Source organism: Podarcis gaigeae (assembly GCF_964106915.1).
Source record: "Podarcis gaigeae genome assembly, chromosome: 17".
Lineage (NCBI taxonomy): Eukaryota > Metazoa > Chordata > Lepidosauria > Squamata > Lacertidae > Podarcis > Podarcis gaigeae.
Window position 1 is genome coordinate 29,260,113 of NC_139694.1, and position 19,735 is coordinate 29,279,847.

General features: G+C 45.7%; 1 protein-coding gene across 1 annotated transcript in view; it reads right to left on the reverse strand.

The window, feature by feature from the left end:
• Positions 1-12,901, reverse strand: part of PUM3 (pumilio RNA binding family member 3) — a 30,579-nt gene extending 17,678 nt beyond the window's left edge. Inside the window, exons 1-9 of the mRNA XM_083719024.1 lie at positions 12,701-12,901; positions 11,120-11,302; positions 8,850-8,985; positions 7,563-7,638; positions 6,039-6,132; positions 5,892-5,958; positions 3,714-3,888; positions 770-873; positions 95-173 (exon numbers count right to left, since the gene is read on the reverse strand). Of these exons, the coding sequence (XP_083575150.1) occupies positions 95-173; positions 770-873; positions 3,714-3,888; positions 5,892-5,958; positions 6,039-6,132; positions 7,563-7,638; positions 8,850-8,985; positions 11,120-11,302; positions 12,701-12,788 (1,002 nt within the window). The 5' untranslated portion in view covers positions 12,789-12,901. The remainder of the gene's footprint in view (positions 1-94; positions 174-769; positions 874-3,713; positions 3,889-5,891; positions 5,959-6,038; positions 6,133-7,562; positions 7,639-8,849; positions 8,986-11,119; positions 11,303-12,700) is intronic.
• Positions 12,902-19,735: the final 6,834 nt, after the last annotated feature.

Consider the following 19,735-nt stretch of genomic DNA (forward strand, 5'->3'; position numbering starts at 1 on the left):
CAGCTCTGCGGAGTAGACATGCCTGGCGTGCACTTGTACTGTTTATTCGTTAACATGAAACCAGATCAAAACCCATAGCTGTGCCAATACTTACCGATCTCTGTTTTGGGGTAGCATGGATAAAGAAGTCCAGAAAGACTTTATGCACCAACGAATGCTTTATCACAGCCTCCCTGTAAGATGAAACAGGGGGGAAACAAACAGAAGTCTGTACTTACATAATACCATGACATGGAACTGCATGTGCAGAGAATTGTAACGGAGGTTATAGATACATCTGCAGTTGCATCCAGAACAGGCTAGTTGTCAAGCCAGAGAACCAATCTGTGCACAGGACTTGGCTGTGTTCCTATGTATCTCCTTGGCTCTCTCTCAGGCAGGGAGTCCATGGCTCTCCAGATGTTAGCAGACCACAAGTCCCATCCGCCCCAACCCAATGGTCAATGGTAAGAGATCACAGGATTTGGGGCCCATCAACCTCTGGAGGGTCCCCGTTTCCCCACTCCTGCTTTTAAGGAGAGAGAGAGACCCAAAAGGCAAGAAAAAGCACTGGGGACTGATTTTGTTTTTGAAGAGCCTTCGATGTTCCCACATTAAATAAGTCATCTTGGAAAGATCTGCTGGGCTTTCACCAGCTTAAGTGTTTACATTCAAAATGGAACGGTTTCAAAGTTATCTCAAGAGACGTTAAAAGGGATGAGAACACACTTTTAAGAGAAGCGCTGCACAGTTGGCTGCGATGCCCCTCATGCTAAATTGTTGCCCTTACTTTTGCGCCATTGGAGTCAGGATCTGTTTCATTTCATCCAGAATGGCCTCCCGCTTCTCAGGCTGAGCCTTCAACACTTCCTCTAAAGTTGGGTGTTCTGATGACTGAAATTTAAGAAAAGCCGCTACGCTGAATTTTAATGACATTAAAGAGCCAAAAGCACAATGAAGAATCTTCAGTATAAAGCAAGTCTGCCACTGTATCTTGACACTGTGACCTCATTAGACTCAGTTGAGAGGCTCCGTAAAGACAGCACCTCTGATAAACCACTGGCTTCCCTGTGATGGACCTCAGATGACCTGTGAAGGACGGTCCAGCTGGCACCTACTATTAAACCATTTAAGAGGGAACTGAAGTCTCCAGAAAGATCTAGACAAAAGGCATTTTGTACCTAGTGACCAACGAAGGACATTTTATGAACAGCCTGAACTGCACTCCATTTCCAAGGATACATTTGCGCGAGTTTATCTTGCAACCTGGTCTTATTGACATACTAGAGGTCCTGATGAAACATAATGACATGCTGGAGAGAAAGCAAGGTGTATAAAACTATGCGACTAAAGGGTGAAACACACACATAGGTGTCAAATGCTCTGCCTGCCTATTTTAATACTGTAATTGGGACAAAAAGAAGGGAAATGTACTTAATTCGTTCCGGAGGTCCGTTCTTAACCTGAAACTGTTCTTAATCTGAAGCACCACTTTAGCTAATGGGGCCTCCTGCTGCTGCCACGCCGCCGGAGCACGATTTCTGTTCTCATCCTGAAGCAAAGTTCTTAATCCACGGTACTATTTCTGGGTTAGCGGAGTCTGTAACCTGAAGCATATGTAACCTGAAGCGTATGTAATCACTGTATTTGTGTATTCATCCAGCCTCACTTTTGACCTTTTTGCTCCATCCAGTTTTACCTATACAGAGAATACTTTTTTTATAATAAAAAGGGCTGCAAATAAGGGAGAACTGCCCCATTATAATTTTGTTCACGTGTGCTCTGCAAAGATCCATCCTAACTGGGTACCTTTTTTGTTCTGAAGAAATACAAGACACTCTTGCCTTATTGTGGCCTCTCAGTTCCAGCATAGAGACTTTGACTCATTCAGATGGTCAAACCTACAATATCCCAATTCAGAGCAATGCAGGGTTTGGCTTCCTACTCACACATCCCCAACAGAACCAGGGCAGCTGTGCCTGAAATTGAACTGATAGAGGAGCCGGCGGCTGCACTTGAGTGCCCATCAGCACCACAAATCTGGTAGTGAAGAAATCTGACTTCTCTGCAAGCAGGTTAAGGATCACAGTGCAATTTGCAAAAGAGTCCTATTAAAACGGTTAAAACAGCAGGTATAACTGCTTCTTACATTCACTTTGAGCTACCATTTCCAAAAGAAGACAGTTTCTAATTAGTGTGCAAAGTGGAACTCCTGTTAATTGGTCTCTCATTAAAGATATCCACAATGTGTGATCTGTGAGTCTTTAAGAGAAAATGATGCAGCACATAATGAAAGGAGAATTCAAGTAATAGCGTATTAGTATTCGTGGTTTCAAAGCTTTTAAAAGAACTTCATTAAGCTTAATTTTTTAATAGGAATTGGAATGGCTCTATCCAGATTTTCAAACATGAAAATTCCTAATAAAACCACTCCCTTTCAAATGTAAGCTAATGATTACTTTTTAAATCCTTAAAAACGGCAATGGGGGGCATGGAACTAGACCATTTCAAACTGAAGTCAAAAGTCAAACGTTGTATAGCAAGTTCAACTGTAAGACTTCTTTATACTGTACCTGAATAATCAATAATTGCAAACCAATCAACTTGAACAATGCTCTCCAGAAATCTCTAAATTCCGCAGGAATCAAATGCCTATTTCTGTCTATAAAGCCTTTGCATTCAGAGTTTCACACCAGACAAATTAAAACCTGGTGACAGGTCTTTCAAGTTGGCCTCTGTCATTTAAGCAGAACCAACTTTTATTAATAAAATCAACCCCCAGAGAAGGGACCAAGTAAACATGTGTTCAGATGCCAATACATTTTTGAAACAGCTAGCTTAGATCTATGCATCAGGTTGCTATGTATCCCTGTTTTAATGAAGCTATCAAGATGTTAACTAGAACCACGGGAATGGCAGGTTTGCTTATAAACAGAATTCCTAGTTTTCATAGTATTCCCAAGACCACATCTTCATGGTGTAGATCAGACAGAGATCCTTTAGCCCCAAGTATGCTCTGCTCTGCTCTAGTGAAGGACTTCAAAGATAGGAAGAAAACTCTGTCGGGTTAGACACAAACAGCACTGATTGCATGAACAGGGCCCAGGTGCAGAGGGGCCCAGCTTCAGAGCTCCAGCTCTGGAAATAGAACAGCAGTACAGTGGTACTTTCCTGCCAACCTAGCAGTTCAAAAGCACAAAAGTGCAAGTTGATAAATAGGTACCGCTCCGGCGGGAAGGTAAACGGCGTTTCCGTGTGCTGCTCTGGTTCACCAGAAGCGGCTTAGTCATGCTGGCCACATGACCTGGAAGCTGTACACTGGCTCCCTCGGCCAATAAAGTGAGATGAGCACCGCAACCCCAGAGTCGGCCATGACTGGACCTAATGGTCAGGGGTCCCTTTACCGTGGTACCTTGGGTTAAGAACTTAATTCGTTCTGAAGGTCCATTCTTAACCTGAAACTGTTCTTAATCTGAAGCACCACTTTAGCTAATGTGGCCTCCCACTGCCGCCACTGAGCAATTTCTGTTCTCATCCTGAAGCAAAGTTCATAACCCGAAGTACTATTTCTGGGTTAGCGGAGTCTGTAACCTGAAGCGTCTGTAACCCGAGGTACCACTGTATTTCCTTTCCTGTTGGCCACCCTTCCTTTTCTCTCCCACGGCACACTGCATCTAAAATCTAAAAACAATACTGTGGGGGAAAGCTGCCAAAAAGCTGCCTCGATACAGCACCTTGTAGACCTGGAATGTGTTCCCATACAGCTCCTCAGTCAGCATGTTCCTCTGCTCCAAAATGGCTTTGTCGTTATAGGCGTACTCCACCACAGCCGACGCTTCCGCATGGCGCAGCATCTTCCTGACCTCGCCTTTAAAGCTTTTGATTATCTCTGCAACTTGTGGCTTCGTTCTGTTTCAGGAAGAAACACGGACAGCGGCTCAACATATCGGAAAAGAAAAGCGGACCAGAGACTTTGAGCAATCACTTATTAAACACAACTGATTTTTTATTCTTTTTCAATGGTGGGGAGAAAAGAAAGACTCTGATCCAAACTTTTGACGCCACTAGCAAGGGGACTGAGCTGTCAGAAGGAGCGGCAACTTTTGCCACCTTCCTCTTCCTTTGCGGGACACCCTGTGGAATAGTGTGGTGTAGTGGTTAAGAGCGGTGGACTTGTAATCTGGTGAACTGGGTTCGATTCCCCGCTCCTCCACATGCAGCTGCTGGGTGACCTTGGGCTAGTCACACTTCTCTGAAGTCTCTCAGCCTCACTCACCTCACAGAGTGTTTGTTGTGGGGGAGGAAAGAAAAGGAAATTGTTAGCCTCTTTGAGACTCCTTAGGGTAGTGATAAAGCGGGATATCAAATCCGAACTCTTCTTATTCTGCAGGGGGAGGGATGAAGCAGCAGCCGTTGCCTTCTCTTCTTGCGACAGCCGGATCCCTCTGCTGGATCAGAAGCCTTCTGTGAGCTGGAAGAGCCATTCCATTCATGAAAGGCAGTCTGGATCCAGCCCACGTTTTATCTTCCTGTGTGTGAGTGTCTTATGTGTATTAATATACACAGTTTCGTAGGAGAGAGAGATGCCAGCATCAAGCCAATCACTGAGTGACAGTTTGGCTCTGCTTGGTAGCCAACCCTAGTTTTTGGTTGCTTGGTACAAATCCTGCCCCTCTCCAGAGCTTCCTTGCACTTGGACCAAACTTCAGGGAGAAGCAGAGTCTCGTGCACTGAGCTAAGTTTTAGAGGTATTTGACTCCTGTAAAATTAGCAACGATATATCACAACTGTGACAATCTATGTTGGAAATGTAAAGAAAAGGAAGGAACCTTTTATCATATGTGGTGGACCTGTCCCAAGGTGAAAGACTTCTGGGAAAAGATTTATAATGAATTGAAAAAAATGTTGAAACATACATTTATAAAGAAACCAGAGGCCTTTCTTCTTGGAATAACAGGTTTGGAATTGCCCAGGAAATATGTTAAATTATTTCTGTATGCCACAACTGCTGCGCGTATTCTGTTAGCTAAAAAGTGGAAAACCCAAGAATTACCAACGATAGAAGAATGGCAGATGAAGATGATGGATTTTTCGGAGCAAGCCGACCTAACTGGAAGAGTGCACGACCAGAAGAAGGAGGAGTATCAGGAAGAGTGAATTAAATTTAATGATTACTTAAATATGTTAAGTTAAATTAACTGAAAACAGCTTGCAGATACTTAATTGGCTTAGGATTTATTTATGTTAAGGGATGAATTAATATGCTTAATTTCATAACCTGAAGATCTAAGAATGTTAATGCTTAAGTTAAATTTTATAAGAACTGCGATTTGGAAAACCGTTAAAAGGATATGCAATGAAATTCAACCAAGGGGATGCAAGGAAGTCACTTAACAATGCTAATAAGTGTAATTTTCAATAAGGCTATGATTTATGTTTGTTTCTCTTATGTGTTTGTGTGTTTTATAATGTTGTGAAAACCAATAATATTTTTTTTTTAAAGAAAGAAGTTGCCTACAAATGACATGGTACGACTTTTTAACATATGATGATGCTATGAGCTGCTTTAGAGTCACATATCCAAGTCCTATCAACCAAATTGGCATTTTTCAGACGTGGGAAAGACATCAGTAGCATCCAGAGACTTGGAAGAGTCGAAACCAATTTCTTTGTCTTTTGGAGCTAGAGGACTTTAGACACACAAGCATTTTCCAGAGCAGTGCCATGATCTCAGTGGGACCATTATCGCATTCTGTCAAAGCCCATTTCATCTTTTTGACAACAGAGTAAGCTGAGCAAGGATTTGAAGCCAAGCACCACAGTTCAGCTCCCTCATTCTCTTCTTTACACTCCGTTCTCTGGCTTGACTTCCCTCAGAAGTGGAGAGAAGCGTCGAAAAAGGAAATACTTACCCATAGGCAAGAAGCTTCTTCACAATATTTCTGGAATACTTGGCTTTGCTTAGTTCGGTGAAACTATCTGTGGGATGAGAAACCACCATAAGAAGCTGTAAACACCAAGAGCTCTGAAGGCAAGCCATTTGTTTCTGGAAACTGTACCTTTCAGTTCTTCAAATACTTCTTGCCTTTGCTCTGCGTTGCCAAACTGAATGTAGCACTGGATGACGCGGGTCGAATCGTGAGCAAACGCCATCTGTGGGGATAAATGGTTCCCTTGAGATGAATCCTTCCCCCGAAGTCATTTAGGCAGCATTGCATTTCAACAGATTTATCTTCACGGTTGGCTTTAATAAAATTCCTAAAAGCTGTCTGCAGCTAACTAACAGCTAAACATAATACACTCCCAAAGAAATGAACCATATGAGTGTGCTGGCATTAGACACTAAACAAGCTAAACAAATTTGGGGGGGTGGGGAGAAACGTGTCTGTACTTTTTACCGTTCCAGCATTTGGCATCCTAAAGGTAAAGGGACCCCTGACCGTTAGGTCCAGTCGTGGCCGACTCTGGGGTTGCGGCGCTCATCTTGCTTTATTGGCCGAAGGAACCAGCGTACAGCTTCCAGGTCATGTGGCCAGCACGACTAAGCCACTTCTGGCGAACCAGAGCAGCGCATGGAAACGGCGTTTACCTTCCCGCCGGAGCAGCACCTATTTATCTACTTGCAGTTTGACGTGCTTTCAAACTGCTAGGTTGGCAGGAGCAGGGACCGAGCAACAGGAGCTCACCCCGTCGCAGGGATTTGAACCGCCGACCTTCTGATCAGCAAGTCCTAGGCTCTGTGGTTTAACCCACAGCGCCACCTGGGTCCCTACAACCAAGGGCACCTACAACCTGCATTATTATTATTATGTATATGTAATAGAAACACTTGCAACACATTTCCTTACAAGGTGACCAGGCATCATGGGATCCGATTCTGGAGGGTTATTCCGGTGGGGGGGGGAATGTTACTGGGTTGTTTTGTTTTGCTTCGTGTTTTTATATTGTGATTTTATCCTGTGAACCGCCCTGAGACCTGAAGGCATAGGGCGGTATACAAATTTAATAAATAAAAATAATACATTGATGATGGTAAAAAAGGTGAAGCATTCCAGTACAATGCAATGAATTGGATCCAGAGAATGGGATACAGTGGTACCTCGGGTTACAGATGCTTCAGGTTACAGACTCCGCTAACCCAGAAATAGTAGCTCAGGTTAATAACTTTGCTTCAGGATGAGAACAGAAATCGTGCTCCGGCGGCGCAGCGGCAGCAGGAGGCCCCATTAGCTAAAGTGGTGCTTCAGGTTAAGAACAGTTTCAGGTTAAGAACGGACCTCCAGAATGAATTAAGTACTTAACCCGAGGTACCACTGTATTCCTGCTTCCTCTTCCTACTCCTGCTGAAAAGCTGTGTCCTGGGCTTGGAGACCTTTGAGATATTTGGCAGGTGATGCAACAGGTAGATGAACTGTTAGGATGACCCTTGGGCCTGGGAAAAGACATTCCACTTGCCCCCCCCCCAGCCCCAATCACATGGAGGGGCAGCAGAACCAGACATGCCCTTTCCCCACCATTACAAAACCCCAACAAGTCCAGCCATTTGAGAGTCATGTTTCACTCTATTCTGCTATCCTTCTTACATTTTTTATTTTCCCACGAAGCAGCTCTTGGAGTTCACTCAACATCTTTTCCCGCTTCTCCTTCTCACATTTTTTCCTATAAAAACAAGAAAATCTTTAGACAATGCAACAATTATTATTTTTCTTGATACAGTAACTGAATTATCTTGTACTTTAGGAAGTTAATTGGCATCTAATGTTGGAAGCCTAACATGTTAAAGTGCTGTCCAGAAGCAACTGAGAGCAGTGTAACAGATCACAGTATATGCTTCTTGTCCGTTCCAAAGCTCATCCCCTTACTACAATCAAAAACTTTTTCTTTGGGGAGGCGGGGAATGCCTCCACACAAATATGGCAGGTAAGAGGTTTGGTGCCCAACTTTATTAAGGACACAGTGCTGTATACCTTCCACTGGGAACTCTAATGACAAGAGCACCCACCCTTTTAGTGAAACACAGCATTGAGTCAAAGAATTGTAGAGTTGGAAGGGACCCCAGGGTCATCTAGTCCAACCCCCTATACCACATGACTAGATCCTTGCCACTTTGGTTGCAGAGTGGAGTGCAGCATGATCAGCACAACAGATGGCTGAGGGGGGAGAGGAGAGCTCTCACAACCACCGAGTAAAGCAGATTAGGTGAAGAGATCGCCCTTTGACCAAGGCCATTTAGTGAGTTAAGACTGAGCAGAGATTTGACACCACACTTTTAAAGCAAAACCACTTGCAACAGGCATGGCTTCTGCCAATGAATTCTGGGAGCTGTAGTTTGTTAAGGGTGCTGGGCGTTCCCACGAGACCCTTATTCTCCTCTCCCAGAGTTACAATTCCCAGGGTTCTCTGGGAAGAGGGACGGGTTGTCAAACCAATTTGAGAACTGCAGCCCCCAGATTAGCTGGTGGGGAGCCATGGGTGTTTAAAACAGAATCATAGCACTGCAAATGCAAGGTGTGGAGGTGGCCTGGGCTTCTACACTCAAGCCAAACACTTCACAGCAGGTGACAAACACTGCAGAGTGATCAACTCGCAGGTAGCCTCTTTGTCCAAAGGTTCTTTTGTAATATGTAATCCTTTATCCATGCTTTAATGAAGGACACATATTCATCTAGTTATGATTTTATTTTTTTAATGGACCTAAAACACTGACGTACAGCCTCAGTTTTATAATCCACACAGACAACTGCAGCAATAAACCATGTCTGTGTGCGTGTTATACTGAAGTCTAACGCAGGACAAACTTTTTTCCTTCATGAGGAGGAAAAACAAGTACAGTGTTAAGTTCAGGAAAATGTAGCGCAAGTCGTTCTTACTGCCTCAGAGATTCCCAAATCAGCTTTCCCTTAAGCACCACATCATAGTTGGCTTTGTCATTCAGCTGTCGGCTCTGCTTCAGCTCCTTCTTCTTCTTCTTGATGTCGTCCCATTTAGGCTTCTTAGGCGCCAACCCTGATGACAAAAATGCATTCATTTTGTAGCACACTTTAAGATGCATCAAACGCCACACAGGTTAATTAACAAATAGTGCCAACTGTTGGATGCAGACTGCTCTGCTCTTGGGATCCTCTCCGACAACAATACTTCCCTAATCAATTTTTGTCAGCTGTGCCTCTGTTTAAAATTCCAAGAATGTCAGTCTGGCGGAAAGAACCAGCTTTTTAAAACTGCTACAGCTTATTCTGAAACAGCAGCTCGTTCATTTACATGATACCAAGTTGAACCATGGATACATATAGCCCAGTAGAGTAGAATCAGACAAAGGCTCTCCAGTGACTCATCACCTTTCCTTAATCTCCAAATGCCAAAGGCTGAACTAGCAACCTTTTCCATACAAAACACCTGCTCTTTATCATGGAGCTCTGACCCATTTTATCCTGATATTACAGGTGTGGGTTTTGCCCAAGGCAAGCTCTGAAAACACATGGCATAATAATAATAATAATAATAATAATAATAATAATAATAATAATTTTTATTTATATTGCGCCCTCCCCAGCCGAAGCCCGGCTCAGAGCGGCTAACAACAATAAAATAGTGCAGCATTCTAAAAATTAATTAAAATCAAATTGATGGCAACCAAAGGAGGGAGTCAGGCTGCACCCTGACCAAAGGCCTGGTGGAACAGCTCTGTCTTGCAGGCCCTGCGGAAAGATGTCAAGTCCTGCAGGGACTAACTAAAATCTGAAATATAACTAAAATTTGAACCTCAGGCTCATAACTCATGCTCCTGACCATCCATCCTTGCTACATTTACAATGGCATGCGTGCTGCCGTCAACCCTGCAGCCAAAATCGGAACTGGCTGGGTATTATTCCAGGAGTTGTGTGGCTATTGCTGCACCTTTCCTCACTCCCATGTTAGGAGGAAAGCTTGGGATGGTTTGGCTGCTGTGACGCTGAGGCACAAAGAAGAGACAAGCCAAACACCAGCCAAACTATCTAGTTCCCTGCAAGAAAGTCAGGCAGGGCCCGTTCTCACCCCCCCCCATCCCCAGGGCCAAGCTAGGAGGGGGTGGGACCTACCAGTCAGTGTTAGAAACTCAGATATAGAAGCTACGTGGCAAATGGCTCCCTAAATCAAGGTTACAGCCACCCAAATGGAATGTCTAGTTGCCATTTGGGGGCAAGATGGCTCTAAAGTCTTATTTTTCAAAGGATGGACTGACTGTGATTGATTCTCAGTTAAACAGCTGGCTAGTTCAGATGACAACCTTGAGCAGCGTTAAGAGCTTGGAGAACCTAAAGAACAAATGTCACATGAACCAGGGACAGTCCACATATATATCGGCCTATTCCAATATCTTTTCCATAATGGTGACTGGTCCTGTTCAGGCGGCAAAGAAAAAGCAGTTTGATTTCTGAATTTCCTTGTGCAGATAACATATAACTGGTAGCATTCTACAGGATGTGTTGTTAGTGTGTGAAAACAGGTGAGATCCAATGATCACCACATGGTGGAGACGTCAGTCACCATCCTGGTGCCCAGGCATCTTCACTTGCTTGCAAGTGGACAATACAATAATTTGAACGCTGGGCGGGCCTACGAACCACAATGTTTTACTTCACTACCAAGGCCAGCATAGCACTGTGGGGCCCTGCTTCAAACCACTGTCTCAACTCTAAATGCACGTTTTGTGCAGAGATGAATCTACAGCATGCAGGCTGGTCACAATTCACACATTCGTTAAAAGAAAACATTCATCATTAAGATGTGAACTACTTATAGCTCATCATCTGTATAGGTTCCCCAGGTGGATTGGAACACTTAAATTTTAAAAAATCACGCAATACAAAGTGATAAAACCATAAAAACACCTCAAATAGGAACAACTAAAGCTACTCAGTAAGCTAAACCAACCAGATAAAATACTCAAAAGCCTGGGCAAATAGACAGGTCTTGAACTGGCACAAAAAAAAAATGGCAAAACAGGGCCAAGGGCAGAGAAGGCCCTGTCACATCATCAATAGATTGTGGACAGTAGACGCCTTCAAACATCTTTAAAGTAGCACATTCATTGAGACATTTATCTTTCTTTGATCAATATATCTTTTAAAAAACAAACAAACCCAAGTATTATTCTCACCTCCTTCTTTATCATCTTGAAGTTTGCGCTTCCTGGTAAATTTTTCTGATGGTTGTTTACTCTTGAATTGTTTCACTCCAGTTTTACCAGGCTTTTTGTTTCCTCTCTCAAATTTCTTACGTTTAAATTTCGGCTTGCCATCTTCACCACTTTTTCTATTTAATTTGGTTGGAGGACCAGCATCTATTTGAAGTTTTCAAAAGAGGTTAATTTCACAAAATCAACAACAGATCAGTTTGTATTCAATATGTATTATATTCTTTTCAGTCCAACTTTGACATTTCAATTCAGGGAGGATAAATGGAAGAGCAAAAGGCAACATGGGACAAAAACCTTAAGATGGAAAACGCATAATGTACTTGTGTATTTTGTAAAAAATAAAATAAAATACTTTTTTGTTAGAAACCGCTTGATTATTAGATTAGTTTTTATCTAACAATCTCTACCATTTGGTGGTCTTACATACAGTACATAGCATACAGCTAATATGACAGAACTTTTTTCCAGTGAATATATTTTGAGTTACCCTTTATCCCTGCCATTGGTGTGCTTAAGGCAGGGAAGTGTTGTGGGCAACTTCACATCAAAAAGTCTTCCACTTTGTTTTTAACAGTGATGTTAAAACAGTTATATGAAATATGTGGTTTGTCGCTTCCCGGGGGTGGGGAACTGTATTGACTCTATACATTCCTACCTTAATTTAATTTAAAAAAAAGTGCCAACATGTGTGTGTGTTTTTTAAAAAAGTCTTCCACTTTCCAAGTCAGGTTTCTTCATATAATTATGGTGACTAGAAAATGGCCCACCCTCTGTGAAAACGAATTCAAATTCCACACTAAACAGCAATGTCTATTCATCATTAGAAGACATCTTAAGGCAGCCCTGTTCAGGGAAGTTTTTAACGTGTGATATTTTACTGTATTTTTGGTTTTTATGGAAGCCGCCCAGAGTGGCTAGGGAGGCCCAGCCAGATGGGCGGGGTATAAATAATAAATTATTATTATTAGCATTAGAAACGTATAATACATAACAGGATACATTATTTAACGGGAATAGAATTTGGATCAAGTGGACATACTGACATGCTGCGGGAAAAACAGCAACCAAAAACGCTGTCACTACTTCTGCTAAGGTGAAGAAAGGATTTTTTAAAAAAATTAAATCAGAGGGACTACAAATTGTGGTGTTCTATTATTATTATGGGACGCGGGTGGTGCTGTGGGTTAAACCACAGAGCCTAGGACTTATTATTATTATTTGAATTTATCTACCAACCCCAGAGTCGGCCACGACTGGACCTAATGGTCAGGGGTCCCTTTACCTTTACCGCCCTATACCCGGTGGTCTCAAGGAGGTTCACAGAATTATTTCTGTATGTGTTAAATTTGTATTGCACTTTTCCACCAGATGGTGCACAAAGCAATTAAAAAAAAAACCTCCGCAAGATCTTGGCCAGCGGCCTCCAACTCCCAGCAAGAATTCTTCTCTCCCCCCCCCCCCCCGCAACTGTAGAGGAGGGTCGGGGTCAACCCCTCTGCCTTCGCCCTCGGAGGGGAGCCCCGTTTCCCGCCCCCGCCTCACCCTCCTCGGCCTTCCTGGTCAGCTTCTTCTTCCCGGGGCCTCTTCCTCCTCCGCCAGCAGGTCCCCTCCGTCGGCGCTTGGCTTCCATGGGAGGAAAAACTCGCTTCCTCGCTCAGCCCCACGTGCCGCCCTCCCGGCGAAGCCTCCAGCCGCACTTCCGCTCTCTTACTCAGCTCCTTCCGGCGGAAGCTCTCTCCCATTGGACGAAGGGGCCTCGCGAGAAGCCGCGCAGCGGGACACATCTGCCAGCACTTCCGCTTCCCGTTGGGACGCCGGCGGCATGGTCGGCAGGGGGCGCCTGCCGCCACTCTCCCGCTCTCTAAAGGGGAAGCGGAAGTGACGGCCGCGGCCGCTGCTGCCGCCCTCTGGCTTCGGCGAGGCCCATAGACGTAGAAAGGAGACAGTGACACGCGCGCGACCGTCTTCCGGCTTCCCTCTTGCGCGGCCGCGTCCCTTTGCGCGCTCCCTCCGCGGGGAGGCTCCGCTCGGGGCTGCGTGGCGGCACCCTCAGGCGGCCGCGCTCGGAGCAATGGCTGCGCCTTCATCCCTATGCAGCTGAGCAGAGGAGGGAGCTTCCTCGGGAGTAGGGAGCCTTCAGAGGAGACAGCAAGCACCTCTCCTGCATAGCTGTCAACTTACAGATTTGAAAATAAGGGACCAGCAGCCAAAATAAGGGATTTTAGTCAGCCAGCTGAAATACGAAGTTGAAAGGGACCAGATACAGTGGTACCTCAGGTTACATACGCTTCAGGTTACAGACTCTGCTAACCCAGAAATAGTACCTTGGGTTAAGAACTTAGCTTCAGGATGAGAACAGAAATCGTGCTCTGGCGGCGCGGGAGCAGCAGGAGGCCCCATTAGCTAAAGTGGAGCTTCAGGTTAAGAACAGTTTCAGGTTAAGAACGGACCTCTGGAACGAATTAAGTACTTAACCCGAGGTACCACTGTAATTTAGGAGAGCAGCGCCGGTTTTTAGCCCTTCGTTTCCAGAGGTTGCTGCTCAAGACACCAGCTGATGAAGCATTGCAATTTAATAACTACAAGTAGCAACCACTTTTTGCGCAAAACCAAGTCCAAGCTACAAAGATGTGGCCGCAGTTCTGCATCTTTTCTCTCGTGCTCCATCTGCAGCTCTCAGTTCCATCAGGTGGGGCGGGAGGAAGGGGGGGGGAATAGCGCCCGAAGTAAACCCGCAGATCAGACCATCTATGCTAGTCCACCACTACAAATCCATGGAGAAGCGCCTGCACCTGCGCCTCCTCTTCCTCCTCCTCTCTCTGAACTGCTTTCTCTATGGTGGCCCTCACTCTCCTCTCAAGACTCCTCAGCAATGGCTGCCCATCTCATTAGGGTCCTTCGGCAGCGCAGCCTCAGTACAGCCTAGCGGGAGCGGTGGCAACAGGCAGAGGGGAGGCCTCAGGCAGAGATGCTCAGTTTGGCGGCCGCGAGGAGGGTAGCGGCGGAAGGGCCCGAGGCTCCCGCCAGTCCCGGCGGGGAGGGGCTCCCAAGGGCCGAGGCTGGTGAGTGGAGGTCGGAGGGGGGCGGGCCGGGCAGCCGAGAAACAAAGTTGGAGCCTCCCTCCTACCTGGCCGGCAGGGAGGGAGGGAGAGGAGCTGCTTCCTTTGAAACATGGGAAATTTAAGGGACATCATCAATAAGGGACAGCAGTGGGACACGGCGCTGGGATAAGGGAGTTTCCCGCCAAATAAGGGACAGTTGACAGCTATGCTCACCTGTCAGCCAAGAGCCTCCTCCCCTTCATCCCAAAGGGGGTGAAGAAGTGGTCTTTTTGGACTACAACTCCCATCATCCCCTACTGGCAGCCCCAGCGGTGAGGGATGATGGGAGTTGTAGTCCAAAACAGAAAGACAAAGCCCAGCTGGGAGGAGCAGATGGGCCCCCAGGGGGTGCCCAGGTTCAGATTGTGGCCACGGAGCCCAAGGGACACGCATTGAGAGCGTGTCCCTTCGTCCTCTCCTAGGATTTGTCATTGGGTTGAGGGTGCTGGGAATTGTAGCTCTGGGAGGGTGAACTACAGTTGCCAGGGAGGAAGATCAGTGTATTCAGCCTTTCTTTGCATTATATTTAGATCCCAGCAGGAGTCATCCAAACAGAGGTGTGAAATAAACCATGATTAGAATTACCCAAGCTGGGGCATTAAGAGAAGCAGAAACTTGCCAGTTAGTTGTATGTGTAAACAAATATGGCTTATGTTAATGTAGGCTAATATCTGGACAATTAAAGCCACCTTCAGGTACAGGAAGAGGAAGATGCATTCTCTTAAATGAAAAGTGTGGTGGGAAATTATCCAAAATAAACTTCTTGTTTATTGCTCTTCGGTTCTGCAGATAACATCATTGGTAGTCAACCTTTAGAACCCTTCATTTCTTAGTAAAGACTTTATTTATTTATTTATAAGAATAAAGCAACCCCAGGATTCAATTTATAAGCTTCTAAAATTCTTCTGCAGCCTTCTCTGCAGTGGGAAGAGAAAAGAGGATTAGTGGATTACTCACTTTGCTGTGATTATGTGCAGCCCTCTAGTACATGGCTTAAAGACACACACAAACACACCCCTTTGTGTTAATAGCACGCAGAACCAGCCAAGGCTGTAGCTGCATCAGACAAGGAAGACCCATGTACAGCAGGCCTAGTTTTTATGGTTTTTTAAAAAATTATCATTAAGCAGTTCAGCAAATGTGAGCCCTTGGGCAAGATAGCACTGAAGACTAATGATTCCACATACTCCCTTTTGGTGGCGGTGCAAAATATTGCCAGTTGTAGCTAGAAATGTAAATCGTTTGCGCACTTTTGTCCCTCAGCAGGACAATCAGGCTGAGATTTCTTCCTCTTTTGCTTCATTTCTTGCTTAATTTACAATTCACTGCAGATTCACACACGACAAAATGAAGGGAAAAAAGGGCTTTTTCCCAGCTGTTTACGAACACTTCCTAGCAGTACCTATTTGAATCAGCAAGTCACTGTTGAAAGTACCCTACACATCTGCCAGATTTCTCCAACCTGGGGCTCTCCAAATGTGGTCCGACAACAACGGCCATTTTCCTATCATTGGCCATGTTGACTGGGGCTGATGGGGCCTGGGAATATCTACAAGGCACCAGATTGGGAAAGACTTAAATATAGCTACCTATATGCTCATCAAAGAGAGGTATTTTGAGTGTTACCCTAGCTGTGTGTGTGTGGCTTTTCAGTGGCTGGAATAATATTTCCATGACCTAGCAAAGTGAGTCGATTCCAGTTGTCTGGGCCCCACCTCCAAACCCTCTTTATAGGTAAAGGTAAAGTAACCCCTGACCATTAGGTCCAGTCGTGCCCGACTCTGGGGTTGCGCGCTCATCTCTATAGGCCGAGGGAGCCAGCGTTTGTCCACAGACAGCTTCTGGGTCATGTGGCCAGCATGACAGCCGCTTCTGGCGAACCAGAGCAGCACACAGAAACGCCGTTTACCTTCCTGCTGGAGCGGTACCTATTTATCTACTTGCGCTTTGACGTGCTTTCGAACTGCTAGGTTGGCAGGAGCTGGGACCGAGCAACGGGAGCTCACCCCGTCACGGGGATTCGAACCGCCAACCTTCTGATCGACAAGTCCTAGGCTCTGTGGTTTAACCCACAGCGCCACCCGCATCCATAAAAACCCTCTTTATACCACTGCAGAAAGAATGGCACTGGCTGGTTTTACGCTACCAAGCTAAATACAAGGGGCTTGTACTGGTGTACTTGTCTCTTTATAGTGGGGTAAAAGATAAAGGTAAAGAGACCCCGACTGTTAGGTCCAGTCGCGGACGACTCTGGGGTGATGGCACTCATCTCGCTTTATTGGCTGAGGGAGCGGCGCACAGCTTTAGGGTCATGTGGCCAGCATGACTAAGCCACTTCTGGTGAAACCAGAGCAGCGCATGGAAACATTGTTTACCTTCCCGCTGGAGCGGTACCTATTTATCTACTTGCAGTTTGACATGCTTTTGAACTGCTAGGTTGGCAGGAGCTGGGACAGAGCAATGGGAGCTCACCCTGTCGCGGGATTCGAACTGCTGACCTTTTGATCGGCAAGCCTTAGGCGCTGTGGTTTTAGGCGCTGTGGTTTAGACCACAGCGCCACCCATGTCCCTTTATAGTGGGGTAGGAGAGTGGAAAATAATGTCGATATATTTAACATCTGGCAACCAAGGTGTCCCTTTTCAGTGCATGGGTTGCCGAGCCTAAAAAGTCCGGGACACAAATTTTCACAGCCCTCTACTGGGTACAGGGCCCATTTTCCAGAAGTCATGCATTTAGCTTTAACTCTGGAAGTGTCAACTCGATTCTGACCAAATTAAGCCTCCCAATGTATCTTTTGCTCTAGGAAGGCTTAATTTGGTCTCTCAGTAAGTAACATTTAATGAGCTCCAAAGACTGGTTTTGATGTGAAAAGGCCATTACACCCTCCTCACATGTACAATTTCTGTTGTCGCAAAGGCTGCTTCAGCAAATGAAATGTTCCTGATAGGTGCCTAGAAACGTCACGGTGCAGGCTTTTAGGTGCCGAAAGCTCTTTCAGTAGTCATTATTTGCCATTTTGATAGTCATTTTGATTGTGTTTTGAGAGCAATGCTTTTATACTTGATGGTGTGAGAGAACGCCCAGAGAGAGTTCTTGAAAGGGCACCTTCATAACACACCCAGATGCGGCGGCTGGTTGTGCTTTCTCTTGCAGCCATTCCATCTGTAGAGCTAAATATACTGTTTCAATCTTACCTAAAAGCTTTTGCAGGTTACACTGAAATCAAAGTGCTATGGAAAGAATAACATGTTTGAGTGCCAAGGGCCTCCTTCACCCCATACATTTAAAGTGCCCTTACGCCACTTTAACAACCACGGCTTCCCACAAAGAATCATGGGGACTTGAGTTTGAAAAGAGGGCTGACGCCCCAGGGACCCAGTTCCCAGCTGCCTTAACTGCAGCTGCCAGGATTGCACCAGAATGATTGGCACTTATGGTATGGCTGTGAACCTGGTGTCTCTTTTCCAAAGGAGAAGTTGGCTCCCTTTTTAATACAGTGGTATCTCGGGTTAAGTACTTAATTCGTTCCGGAGGTCCATTCTTAACCTGAAACTGTTCTTAACCTGAAGCTCCACTTTAGCTAATGGGGCCTGCCGCGCCGCCAGAGCACGATTTCTGTTCTCATCCTGAAGCAAAGTTCTTAACCCAAGGTACTATTTCTGGGTTAGCGGAGTCTGTAACCTGAAGCGTATGTAACCCGAAGCGTATGTAACCCAAGGTACCACTGTACACATTAGAAAAGGAAAACTCCTTTCTCAGAAGACTTTGAAGCACAGCACCGGCCGCATAGACTTGTGGCTCCCTTTGTACAATTAGCCAAATAATAAATGCAAATTGCATCATTTACTGAAGGTAAAAAAATGCAGCCCATCTGCTCTGGAGCTCATTATTCCGGGTCATTTCCTGTGGTGCTCACATTCCTGTTTTATGTCCCGGGATCTTTGTGATCGAAAGTGTACCTGCAGTTCTTTGGGGCACTTCATGCAGTTGCTGAATAGAGACAAAACGAGCTCACAGCAATGCTGTGTAACTGCCATGTGCACTGTTATGTACTGAAGTTCTCACCCTGGACCAGCAGGGTGACGTTCAGTGATTGGATAGTTTTAGAAAATTGTTACAGTTACATTGTACTGGAGCTCTATATAAGCAGGCTGACTGAACCCTTCAGTTCAGTTCTGTCCTGGCCTGTGAATAAACAAGAGCTGTTTGAAGAATCACTGTGTCATCTGATATGTTTACCCACAACTTAACATGCACCACTGAGGAGGGCAATGCCCATGGTAACTTTGATAAGGAAAACACACACGGATGGGGGGGGTGGAGAAAGAGGTGGAATGTGGGTCTATCCATACAAACACCCTTGAACCAAGGGGTGAACATTTACTAGTGGGGGAGGGCATGCAGCAAATTTCCCAAATTCACTACCAGCCCCCGCTCTCCCCTTTTGCTCTCTCTTGGCATCTCCCTCTGGGTATAGCAGCAGTCACACAACCTTCTTCTGCAAAGAGATATTTCTTTTGGAAAGCAACGGACTGCAAGAAGATCAAACCTATCCATTCTGAAGGAAATCAGCCCTGAGTGCTTACTGGAAGGACAGATAGTGAAGCTGAGGCTCCAATACTTTGGCCACCTCAGGAGAAGAGAAGACTCCCTGGAAAAGACCCTGATGTTGGGGAAGATGGAGGGCACAAGGAGAAGGGGACGACAGAGGACCAGATGGTGGGACAGTGTTCTCGAAGCTACCAGCATGAGTTTGACCAAACTGCGGGAGGCAGTGGAAGACAGGAGTGCCTGATGTGCTCTGGTCCAGGGGGTCACAAAGAGTCAGACACGACTAAACGACTCAACAACAACACCCTGCTGTCATTTGATGATGCTGATTCGGCATCAGATGTCACTACACAGCCAAACCTCCTTAGCGATGTTCTGATTTCGAATAAGAGGCTTTTCTCCAGTCTTCAGCTCCCCCACCTCAGAAGACAAGAGAACTTGGAGCAAGCCCAGTTCACAGGCAGCCATTAAAGAATGTGACTCCAAAGGCAGGAGTGGGGAGCTTGTGGTCCAGCCTCTCTCCGTCCTGGCTGCCATGGGGAGTGGTCAGGGATAATGGGAAAAGCAGTCCAATAACACCTTCCCCTGTCCTGAGCTATTTGTGGCTTTAAAGGGCGAGGCCATCTGCTTGGATGGTGCTGGAACATGGAGTGGCAGGCAGTGTGCTTGATCAAAACAGGTGAGATATTATGCATCCAAAGGGACACGGGTGGCGCTGTGGTCTAAACCACTGATCCTTTCAGGCTTGCCGATCAGAAGGTCAGCAGGGTGCGCTCCCGTTGCTCGGTCCCTGCTCCTGCCAATCTAGCAGTTTGAAAGCACGACTAAAAAGTGCAAGTAGATAAATAGGTACCCCTCCAGCGGGAAGGTAAACGGCGTTTCCATGCGCTGCTCTGGTTTTGGTCTTCCGTTGCACCAGAAGCG